The following is a 12,682-nucleotide window of genomic DNA, read 5'->3' on the forward strand; positions in this document are numbered from 1 at the left end:
CACATTGACTTTGGCACACAGACATTCAGGAAGCTTTGTTGCAACCTGTAATGCATACACACTCTATTAAAAGAGAATTGCCATATGCCTGCTGACAACAGTATTTATAAATCAAATAATTTAAAGATCTTTTCATGATTTATAATTTTAATTTCAGCAGCTGTTTAACAGCAGTACAATGATTTTCTATGTTTTATTCAAGTGTCAGCTTTACTTCCTTTGCAGGGTCTAACTCCACAGTGGTTTGACCTGGTTAATTGGCACTGACACAAATTACCGCACAGTTGCACTGCACAGAACTGGTAAACTAGGCAAAGGACAACAGGACCTTGAATCTCTTGCTCACAAGAGATGACAGTAAACTAAACGTGAGCACAGGTAGGGTTTGTGTTAAAAGCCAAGAAAGGATTGAGTTATAGTGTGATTTCAGACTTCCTTAACTCAATGCTCAGAAGTTGTAGGAACTAAAACGGTGTGTGCACTTTTGTCAGACGCTATTCAAATTTATATATCATAGAAAAATAACTTTCAAATAAATATTTTCTTTATTGTCCTAGTAAGAGGGAAGCAGGCGATTGAACAATGCTTCACATGAAATAATTTTCTTATTAAATTATTGCTATTGTCTGTTCACTCAACAGCACCTACTGTGGCCACAAGTTGCGTAAAATATGTCTACACCTGGTTTAAGCTTTGTGATATAAATAGTTATCTGTGACCTGAATGGCAGTGTAACAGTAGCACAAGTAGAGAAGGAGCAACAAAGTTAACAAAGTAACTGTCACAGCAATATTCAAAGTTTGCGAGCATTAGCTAACATTAGCCAGCTGAAGCTACTTGGTGGAATTGAGGCTGTCTATGCTTTTTCTAAATGAGGAATAGTGACAATTACAGGACAATGGTGAATATCACAGCATAGCATAACATTAGCATAACAAGTTGAGAACATGTGTGGTGTTCATATTTTTGTGTTTGTGGTTCTGGATCCGCTGCATTTTGGGGTTTTTAATTCAACATCAAACAATTTTATGTTAAAATACTCAACAGATATTTACTTTGGGCCCTGCGATGGACTGTCCAGGGTGTGGGTGTACCCCTGCCTTTCACCCAAAGAGAGCTGGGATAGGCTCCAGCAGATCCCCATGACCCTGAGTAGGAATAAGCGGGTATAGATGATGGATGGATGTTTCCTTCATCTCAATTACAATCAGTAAAATACTGTCAGTGACACTGCAATATCTGTACAAAATTAGTAAACACTAATGCTACTGTTTATACCAGGCGAAGTAGCATAAGGGGACCAAGGGTATGTTTTTTAAATTAATTTAAGTTCTTATTTAAGAATATATTATTTCTGTTCTGAAATGTTAAAAAGTCTAATTATAAAATAAGCTTTGGTAACTTTATGAAAGTTTGCTAACATTAGCTAAAATAAAGTACTTCAAGTTTAAACAAAGGTAAATACTGGAAAGGGTTAATAAATAATGTTGACACATTGGAGAAATATTATTACATATATTATTATTATTATTATTAATAGACATATTCTCTCTGATTTGTCTTGTCATTTGCCTGTGTATTTCACAGCTTTTTACACAGATTGATGCCCTTTATCCCATGAGGTTTGGAACCTGGACTGATTATGCCAAGAAATTCTGCAATGCACATTTCAAGTGAGTCTTCAACATACACAGATACAAGCTGACATACACCTTATAGAAATATACAAATATATTCACATTTGCTCTAAAGTAAAAGTGAAAAAAAAAACCTGGACTTCAACAGCTAACTAAAAATAAATAAAAAATACATATAAATAGTACATTGCAGCTTGGTATGGATCACATGCCCATGGTATTGCATTTTTGAGGTGTTGATTGGTAGATTTTGCTGGGATAATTTCAAAATTACCCAATTTTTTTCTTAAAATGGTACATTTTCTTAGTTTAAACGTTTGATATGTTTTCTATGTTCTATTTTAAATACAATAAGGGTTTATGAGATTTGCAAATCCTAACTTCTTTGGAATTGGGGTTGTAATTTCACACCTGATTTCAGGCTTTGGAACCTGGAAGCAAGATAACCATATCCTTGCTTTAGCGTCATATTTAACTGATTTAACACTAGATATGCTATTGATCTCATCTAACTCTCTGCAAAAACATCACAATAAGCATATCCTTTTTTTTTTTTTTTTTAAGTGCAAGACCCTATGCCCACCTGTTCTTTTTCATGTAGTATTAATTTGTAGCAAGCAAAGTTTAAATTGATCCCATCTACCAATTAATTTTTGCTTTTTTCACGTCTGCTGGGATAGGGTGGGCTGTACCTGAGTCTGGTGTGGCAGTATTGCTGAGTTGAGGGTTTGTTGTCAGAGCCAGACCATAGCTGAAGCCAAGCGTTAAATGCCAACTGGCTGCCAGTTGCAAGTGATGATCAGTTACATGTGTGAACAAACACATCAAATGCATTGTTTTGGATGTCCATCAAAGTCGGCAGCTTAGTCAGGGATGGGCCCGGCTCCATTAATGAAAACACTTTGTATATAATAGCACTTAGTGTGGCTGGGGAATGCCATTCTGAGCCACACACACACACATTGAGATACAAGATGATACACAGATAATTTTGCAGCAGGCTTGGAGATGGAAAAACAGCATCACAGCTGGAATATTGCTGGCTTAAGTCTCTACACCAAGCATAAACTATTTCAATTATTTTAGGAGGAGTTGAGTCAGTTCTTCTTCCTTCAACAACTACAAGTTTAAATACCGAAGTGTGAAACAGCAAATTTTGGCAGTGCCTTGTTAAGTTTGTCCACACTTTCAGCCAATATGGCAGATAACCAACCATTTGTGTGGAGGGCCAGTTCTATTCTAAAAATCCATTTGGCTGATGAATTGTGAAAGTTCTGCAAAAGCGAGTTTTGGGATGATTCTGCTGCTGTGGCCATTAGACTAAATAGTTTCCTGCTCTGCAAAGTGCCCTTAAGCAAAAACGGATCCCCCAACTGCTCAGCGGTAAACGTGGCAGGCTGGTGTAGTGCTGGGCAGCTCCCAGGTGGGAATGTTTAAATGTGTTTAACTATTCCTTCAGGGCAGTGCTGTAAATAAGTATGTTTTCTTAGACGGTTTCTCTGTTAGAAATGTGTATAACAACACAAATGCATCAGCAGGCACAGTTTCAACTCTCATTCAATCTTTCACAGGTACTTTGGGTTTCGCAGGCATTGGGACTGTCGTGGAGCATCTAACCTGGATGAGCTGCACCAGCAGCTGAGCCAGATCATGATCCGTCGTCTCAAGGCGGAGGTGCTCACTCAGCTGCCCCCCAAAGTCCGCCAGCGTATCCCTTTTGACCTGCCCAAGGAGGCTGCAAAGGTACATATTAGGTGACTGAGTGTCACCGGATTTTTTTCTGGTGGACAGACATTTATTTCTCTCAACGTTTATGTCTGCAAACTCTGATTTTGCTTCCCAATTTATTTCTGTGCTGCTCTGTTGCTGGCAGCTATAATAATATTTTTTAATAATACAATGCAGATAAATTTATTTATGTTTTCAGCCGCTTCTTGACGCAGACCCGAAGCCCTGCGATGTCAAATTCTTCTGTTCTTTGTCTTTTTTTTTTTATGAAAATTGTCAACAAACAGCAGAGCAGATTGCTCTCTTAAGAATATTTTCCAATTCTTATCCTAAATCCACCTCACTTTTTTTTCCGAGGCTTGTGTGTAGAAGTGTTGCGTATCAGATTCATAAAGCCCATTCTCCTTATCCAGGACTTGATACTTTGTTTGTATTTAAATCGGAGTAAATGTCTGTTTCATGTGTAGGTGTTTGCATCTCTCTTAGCATCCCAAAAGTTATGGCTGCGGTTTCTGCCTCCCACACCGTAAGGGTATATACACATGCATCCATGTGAATGTACACGTGAATGCTAATGTGGGTTTGACCTGGCCTGTGCGCCTGTCAGCGTGTTTCCTCTACCCTGTGCGCCAGGTCATTGGTGTCAAAGCTACGAGGGGTTAGTTTCCCACTGGGAGCGACAGCAACACACTCAGAAGCACTCACTAAGAAGCCTTTGTTATATTTTGTATAATATCAGCAGTAGAAAAACCACTGGAGGAGCTTTTTCAGTGCTAATTACGCACCGAGCCACCATCTCAGGAATGACACAACAATAAAGAAGTTGCTTGAGAAAATGATGATGCAGGATATTACCCCAGTCTCCCTAAATGTTAAGGGACACTTTAATAGGGAGCTGAATACGGTTAGTGTTTTTAGGTCCCAGTTAGGCCACTGTAGTACTGCTGGAAAAGTTCATGCCTTGTAGTTGTTCTAGCACTGTTCTCCTATCTCATGTTGACTGAAACAGCAGCTTTGATGCATAGTATCCTCAGAGGAATATGCTCAGAGATTGCTCATCTTTGATTGAAAACAAAAAGCACAACCGGCTATAGCTGATCTCTTTTACAGTTCATGTTTTTGTGTTCATGAGATGAACCCGTGAGTGGCGTTTTTATAGGTATTTGTCCACTGCGAAGAATAGACAAAACATTTCATCCTTCCAGCTAAATGGACTGGTTTTAAGAGAAGAGAAAGGAAGGTGTGGAATAGCCTTTCACTCAAATCTGTATCCATTGTGTTTCTCAAAAGTAGGAGAATATGAACAATATAAAACATAAAAGACTGGGTGGGCATTATTTCCCTCTAAACAAACTGTGACGATATATACTGTATCCTAGAACCACTCACCAGTTCATTTCTTCTATCTCATTTTATTCTGTAATGATGGCTTTTATCTTCCACAGCCAGACACTCTTTATGCCCCTCCTGCCCTTTACATTTTCAGCCCTGGCCTTCTGTCATTGTTAGTCTGGTTAATATCACTGAGGGTTGAGTCTTTAACCACTCAGTTTTTTTGTTTTTTTTCCTGGCAGATTATGCTTGAACGTAAAATGTTTAATTAGAAAAAACACTGAGGACAGTCATAACTGTTTATGCAGGTGCTGCTGAGTGAAACATCTGAGGAAAATTATAAAGGAAATTTAGCTTTGTGCTTCTGCAATATGATACTATTTATTCATTCAAATGTCCTTGACTTTGATGAGGTGTGAATCCAGTGAAATGCTAATTATTTCCCTGAATGGTGCAAAGCTTTCATGTTTCACCAAAATCTTTTCATTGTCTCCAGTCCAGAAAACAAAAATGCAGTTGTGAAACCGGCTTGTTTGCACATACACGAACATATGTGTGTGCTCTGATAAATATGTCTTCTCCTCTTACTTGTTTTTCTTCCCCTCTATCCTCCCTCCTCTATGTGCAAACCCCCTAATGTCTATGTATGTGCCCCATCACACATGGCCCACCTCTTCCTTCAGCTTGCCATATGGTTCACAGTTTTGCATCATTTGATATGCAGCACTTTAAGAAAGTGTTCACTGATGTGGAGTGTTTACACATTTTGTGGTGTCGCAGCCTAAATTCAGACAGATTCATCTGAGTTGTTAACAATAGGTGCAAAATAACCTCTTTTGACAAAGTGGTTTAAGTTAGACAACTTTTTAAAAAGTCAAGGTATAGGGTTCAGCGCTCTTATGCACTTAAATTATATGCATTAGATTTATTGCATGAAAACTGAATGAAACATCTGGCTACTTTACTACTACTTTGTGTAGTATGTTGCATTGTGACACAAAATATAGAAGAAATGTGTTGAAGCCTGCTGTTGATGTTAGTTTTATACAAGTGCTGTTATTATGATAAACAGCGGTAACCTACATGTCAATAACAAATGCATGGCCCCTCTGTGTACAGTATCTCATTTATGGGCAGAATGTAGCATATGCTGCTCTTCACTGGCAGCCTCTCCCACTACGATCCTCTCCGCTCTCCACTCCCGCCTTAAATACTTCTCGCCAATCACCTTGAGAGCACGCGAGGTGTCTTTGATTTATTGTACCAGCATGGCTGCTTCTCCATCTTCGACCCCAGCTTGTCACAAGGCGGCTATAATTGGGAGACGCTCATGACCCACCTAACACAGGAGCCCAGTTGGAGGGGGTGGCATCCTTGGGAATTCACCATCTCTCGCTCTCTCTCTTTTTTTTTTTTTTCTCCCTCTTTCCTTCTTTCTTTCTCTTCCACTGAAAGTAGGACACCCAGCAGCACCATTAATTGTTTTGCCCTTTATATTTCAAAAACCATTGAGAACGAGAGAGAGAGGAGGTTGGATGAAGTATTAAAGGACGCAGCCTTGCTGTCTTTGTACTCTCATTGCTCGCAGGAGGCCTCAGCCAGCTTCGCAGAGTGGGAGAGACTGATGAGCGGACTGAGGTCGGGGGTCACTGCCACGGACAGCTCCTTGACTGAGGTCATTGGTCTGGTCACACAGATGTACAAGCAAACTGCTATAGCCAAGGTAATGGAAGACCAGGTTGTGTTAGAGTACATCTTATTTATTCTACCTCTGCCCATGTATTATATGTGTACCACAGAGTTATATTATTGTCCAGAAAAACTGTTACAACACATCAGTGAGCCCCACGACTGCACTGGAGGACATGTTCCTTCATTACCATGAACACACGCACACACACTGTACTTTATTTGAACTAAATACCAGATCCTGTCTTTTATTGTCTTTTTATTGCTTAGTTGACAATAAGAAAAATAGAGTAACACCAGCATTAAGATTTCAAGATCTTAGTCTCTGATGCAGAGAGTCATATTTCATGTTATAGCTTTGGACTGATGTGCTCAAACCTCCATTGCTGTTGAGCTTCAGTCAACATTCAGCATTATCTGCTTTTACCACTAGCTCTGCTCTGTTTAATTGACAGAGCAGATATGTTGCTAGAAAGATGAAGATTTGGCCTGTAGTTATGAGTCCTGTTATGAGGACTCTACAACTCCTCTGAAATCAGACTTTTAACTAAAACTATGCCTTTACTGCACAGGAGTTTAAATAGCTTTAAAACTGAGAATGTAATTTTTCCAAATTTTTATGTTTCAGGCATGATGGTACAGCACCATGCTCAGAGAGCTTGGCTGACCACTCACTGAGATCTCATGGGAAAGCATTGCCATGGTAACAGAACCTAATGATCGCCATTGAAAGCACTTAGACAAAGTAGAGAGTTGTACAGTAACTGAGGTATTATTTAGTTGCGTCCAGCCTGGCATGATTACACCTTATCTCAAAGTTACACACCGCACTAAAATAGGATCTCTGTGATGTTGTTGCTATGGAAACTCGGTCGGCTCTCAGTTTGAAGTGACATTTTTTTAATGAGAGAGAAATAAGCAATCTGAGAAGGTGGCTGGGTGCATACACTATGAAGAAAGTTGGGGTCAGAGCAACTGGTGTCAAGATTTACTTGTCCTGGTAACACGTTTAATACAGTGATGCAATTATGAAACTCTGATCAGTTTCTAGCATCACTAATCTTGATGTCAAAAGAAGAGGCAGTTCTTCAGTCTCTTATATTTATGGTTGAGTAAACATTTCCACCAAATATAGTATCTGCTGTATTCGAGGACTGGCATTCCTCTCAATTAGCCTGACGCCCTCAGCCATAAGGAGCTCGGCCTCAAGGTTAACGAAGACCGGAGATAACCACCGAATGCAATCATCGACATGCTACTCGCTCGGCCTGCTGGGATCTTGTTTTTTTTTTTTTTTTTTTTTTTTTGTTCTTGGCGTTGTTTGCTGATTGGATTTCTGCTCAGTTTAGCCTAACACTGGACCTCCTTTCATTACAAGGACCCCTACCCACTCACCCACCTCAAAGCCGATAGGCCCGGTCTCATTTCCTCTCCTATTGGTTTTTAGAGTCAGACACACTTCCTCTACTTCTGAAAAAAAAAAAAACTCATTCTTTCTTCTTTTTTTGGATCATCGAGTGGGGTGGAATGGTGTGATAAATTCTCACATCTATGTCACTCTGACGAGCATCATGGCCCTTGCCTGCCTGCCAGTCCGCTTGGCGATGGAGCTGCCAAACGCCTTTGGGGTGTTTTTATTGCTTTACCCGCCAAGCATCTGCTCCCAATTACCCAGAGAGGACAGCTCTGATGCTGGACTTTAAAGCAAGCTAACGGGCCGCTTCAGACAGCCGAGAAGTTTGTGCACTAATTAAACTCAGTGGAAGGAAATCGGCGAAGCCAAGCCGTCAGTAATGAGGACCCCCCAGATCAGAGCAGGGTCAGCAGGCCTGGCAGCGAGATTCATTATCAGGCACGTCGGCTAATTATCAGCAAGGCGAAGCAGAGGTTCTCCCACCAGAGCAGGTGTGATGGCTGCAGAGGTTGTCAGGTTGCAGGAGATTTGGAGATTACAGGGGTGGGATTCACACCAAGGAAAAAGGCCTGTCTCCAAAACCGTCCAGTAAGGACTCTGTTTGCCTCAAATCAAACCTCAGTATTCCTCACTAGTTGGTGCTATTCTTGGCTGCTTTTTGGCCTGGGGCTCTGAAATGAGCCAAGCCCGGATGCTCAATGACACGCTCATACAGCACATCCTCTCCAGCTTTGCAGAAGGTAGCAGGAACGGCCACAGCCATCACAGTGTGATCGCTGGGCAGCAGCACACGGTGAAATGATAGATACAGATACCTGCAGGGTACAGTTAACTGACTTGCACTTCTGCTGCTTTCTTTTCTAGATTGTTAGTTTCACACTGTCAATCAAGGTCGCAGACTTTAGCAGAAACAAGTAAGATGCTGTTAAATTTGGACTCTGATGCTTTTAAAGCACTGTTACCATTTGACTTCATAAATAAAACAAGACTAACTGGTAAAAAAAAAAAAAAAAACACCAGACATGAATAAAAACATGGTTAGGTTAAAAAAAAAATAACTCCAGAATAACTCCAGAGTAAAATAGCTGAGAACTGAACTTTTACTTACTGCGGTAATTTTGGGCTGCAGCTGTCACTTTGACAAGTCTATGTGCCTAATACGTGTTTTGTGTTGACAGAAAAATCTGAAAATGTTCTGAGTGCAGTCTCATAAGGAGTTGAACATCCTGAAGTTTACTTAGTGCTTGTCAGTCCACTACAACATCAACCCAAATACTCTTACATTGTTACCCAGTGTGTGTGTGTGTGTCTGTGTTATTAAATGCATTAAAAAAACGTTCTTATTGATATCAAAAGGTGACTTGTTGCATCTGGTGTCACTAAAATTGAAAAAAGAGCACACACCCATCATATCTCTGAGTTGTGAGTTATTGATTTCCCCTCACTATCTGTGAGCTGACAAATACACCCCAGTCGCTCTGTGTCCTGTCTCCTTTAAAGTCTGGATCCCCAGCATTCAATAGAGAATTGATCACACAGAAAGGATGCCGCGGTGATTAATTGACTTCTTCACTGATCTAGCCGATTCCTCTGTGTGTGGTCGAGCAGTGATGGATTCAGTAGCTCCCTTTCATCTATGTCTATTTCTGTATCTGTGTGTGGCCAGGCGGGAGCTGTGAAGGATTACATTAAGATGATGCTGGAGGCAGAGCAGCTAAAGTTCCTGGTGTTTGCCCACCACCACACCATGCTGCAGGCCTGCACCGAGGCCGTCATCGAGTGCAAGGTAACCCCAGGCAGTCCACAGACAGTTCGATCTTCTGAAAGATGGTAAAGGGGTAGTAGTGTATGAAAATGTGCTGAACATGTAAACTTGCCTTGCCTAGTAAGCAATGACTGCTGGAGAACCTGTAGGAAATCTCTGTTGAATTATTTTAAATTTCAAACAGGCCTCTGGTTCAAATGTAACTTTTTAGGATGGCAAAGAGTTTATAAAAGCACAGTTTAATCTATTACTGTACGTTTCTTTCACTGCCTCCAACAAGAACACATTGTTCCATATCACATGCATTGCTCCTAAAACCACAGGTCTCCCTGCCACTGTCCTTTTGGATCATAGTTAGCCATCACACACTGTAGCACACGAACCTTTCAACTGATTTTTAGTTTAGTTTTTTTTTTTTTTAAATACTGCTGAAATTCAGATGCACTTACAAGGTGCTATGGCACGTCTTCGTATGTCTCATCTCCTCAGCGGCCCTGAACATAATACCCCGCTGATGAGATACCCACATCTATTTATGGATATGTATGTATACGTGCAAATATACGTGGATGTTACTGTGTGAATGTACTGTATGAGCACATTTATGTTCACACGACATGCACATTGCACATAATTAGCCCTTTCCAGTGCAGGAACTGAATGCAACATAACATGTATCATGATGAATTCTTTAAACTAAATTTGCACAGAAGGTAAATTTAAGTTCTACGAACTCGCAGGGTTTGCTGACAGTGCTCTTGATGGTGAGTAGATGAACAAATGTGAAATCACAGGTACTACTGCATCAGTATGAACCAGTATAGATCAGTTAGCTGTTCAACTAATTGTGTAATTAATTATCTACCTACCCTCTAGCTTGTTCTCTACCATGTCATTTCTGTATATAGTTAGCTATAAAGCTGCTCTTTTCCTCTCTCTCTAAATCACCAGAATTGTATTAAAAGTATTTAATTGGCAAAATTTAAAATTTGTCAGTATAGTCTCTAAAGGTCTTGGTATGTAGTCTCTTTGTTTTTTACAGTATCTGTGCTGTTTGAGCTGGAAGATCTAAGTGGAGGAAATGCATTTGTCATTTTAGCATCATGTCACTTACTGTAACCATTCATTTTCTTTTTTATTTTGTTCATAGTTTGAGAGTTTTTTGTCAGTTGTGATCAGTCAGGATACCAATACTGTTACAAAGCCTCAGTCAGGATGCCGGAGGTGTTTAAAATCAGTCGGAATTTTTAAATTATTTTTTGCCTTTATTTGATAGGACAGTGGAGAGTGACAGGAAATTAGGAGAGAGAGCAAGGGAAGACATGCAGATTATATGATGGCCGTATTGGGGGTCGAAACGGCGTCCCCTGCGTATATAGATGGGTGCACTACCACTGCACCACCAGCAGCCCCCCAATTTTTGTATTCTTAAAGTTATGGGTCACTTTCGACAAGAGAGCTCTGTTTTTACATGGCACAAATTTTCATTTCTGTCGTTTTCATTTAACATTGTAAACTTTTTTCCCCCTGCAGAGATCCAAATTGCCTATTAACGGTAACTTGCAAGTACTAAATGTGCAGAATGTATTCATGTTTCACTTCTTCCTGGGTAACTGGAGTTAATTGGCCTTATATTTAAGTTTTATTCTTTTATCCATAGCCCTTCTGTGTTTATTAGTCAAATCTCTGACATATCTGTGATTAACTTAGATGGAAGACTGAGACTTAGGCACGAGGGGTATACAACAGATGTTAGAAGCCTTCAATTATTGAGTCATCGTTGCTAAATTCAGGTAGAGTATTTATATAATTGACAAATTCAATTAATTTAAACACGCTAAAGTAGAACTTAATTATCATCTAAGCACATTGCATTTTTTTTCTTGCCGATAGAGAAAAGTCTGCTTTTTCTGTCTTAGAAAGTAAACTTTACTTCCACAACTAATCTCCCAAGGCATTTTTCACAAGTCATCACAAGCAAACGATATCTCTTAGCTCGGCGCCGGCAACCTGTGAAAGAGTTCAAGTTGTCTGTCTGTTCAAGTTTGCGTTTGTGTGTATCGCAGGGGTCGAGGAGGTGTCGGCACAATGTATTGCAGCGGTACGTGTGATAGCACATTCTTTCGTGAGACGCTCACTCTCTGGTGTGTTCGCACTCACCAATTAACAGAGATGGGCTAAATAAAGAAACGACAGACAACGCGTTGCGATGAAAAGCTCGACAGAGACGAGTGACTGCGTCCCAGTCACATGATGTTATCACTGCTTTTGTGCTCCACACTTCTATTTCTCACCTGGTGTGGAAGTGGTTGCACGATTCGTTTAATAAAGTTGCGTTGAGCTCAGTTGAAAGAGCAGGCTTATATGTGAATGCGTTTATGGTCTTGAGATGTTGTTTAACCTTCCAACTTCTCCATTTGAAATGTATTTTTTCTGGAAAAGTCATCAGACCTCTATGTTCTTTCTCAGCAAGGTTCTCCTTCAAATTCATGCAGTTACAGTTCTCACAAGGGAGCTGCTCAGTATGAACACACTCTCCAACCGATGGCTGCAGAGCAGCTCCGCATGACTGATGGACCAAATTCAAAAGAGTGTGGTCACCACAGTGCATTAGCAGCTCAGTGAATGTCAAGTTCACGATTACTGAATGTGTTCACTGCTCTCTTTGCTCTGTGTTATATGGTGTTATTAATACCGCCCTCATTTTCTTTCAAAGAAGCTATTCATCTGGTATTGAAATATCCACAGTATAAATTACAGGATAATGAAATGATCCCCTCCTTTAATGTTCATACACAAATTTGCACCAGCTTTTTAAAGACAGACAATACTGCCCCTTCTGAATTGTGTGAACCTTCACTTCAATGGAATGAGCAACCACACTTACATTATTTCCTCCAGTTATTTGCGTGATCCATTCTACAATGCATATGCAGGAAGGAGAGAGGTTTAATTAAAATGACAGCTGACTACAGTTTTAGGCCAGCGCACCTGTAATAAATACATGATGCCTCTATACCGCATGAAAGACTTAATTTGGCCTTGTCAGACTGTATGAAGCGACATACATCCTTGTTCAGTGCACTAGGCAGTTTTGCTGCTACAGCCTTACTTGGT

The 12,682-nt window shown here is 40.3% G+C and overlaps 1 protein-coding gene across 2 annotated transcripts in view; it reads left to right on the forward strand.

The window, feature by feature from the left end:
• Window positions 1-12,682, forward strand: part of zranb3 (zinc finger, RAN-binding domain containing 3) — a 59,081-nt gene that overhangs the window by 12,046 nt on the left and 34,353 nt on the right. For both annotated transcript variants that reach the window (XM_026301264.1, XM_026301265.1), the window contains exons 6-9: window positions 1,588-1,673; window positions 3,209-3,380; window positions 6,286-6,420; window positions 9,467-9,586. In XM_026301264.1, coding sequence (XP_026157049.1) covers window positions 1,588-1,673; window positions 3,209-3,380; window positions 6,286-6,420; window positions 9,467-9,586 — 513 coding nt within the window. The remainder of the gene's footprint in view (window positions 1-1,587; window positions 1,674-3,208; window positions 3,381-6,285; window positions 6,421-9,466; window positions 9,587-12,682) is intronic.

Source organism: Mastacembelus armatus, chromosome 2 (genome assembly GCF_900324485.2).
Source record: "Mastacembelus armatus chromosome 2, fMasArm1.2, whole genome shotgun sequence".
Lineage (NCBI taxonomy): Eukaryota > Metazoa > Chordata > Actinopteri > Synbranchiformes > Mastacembelidae > Mastacembelus > Mastacembelus armatus.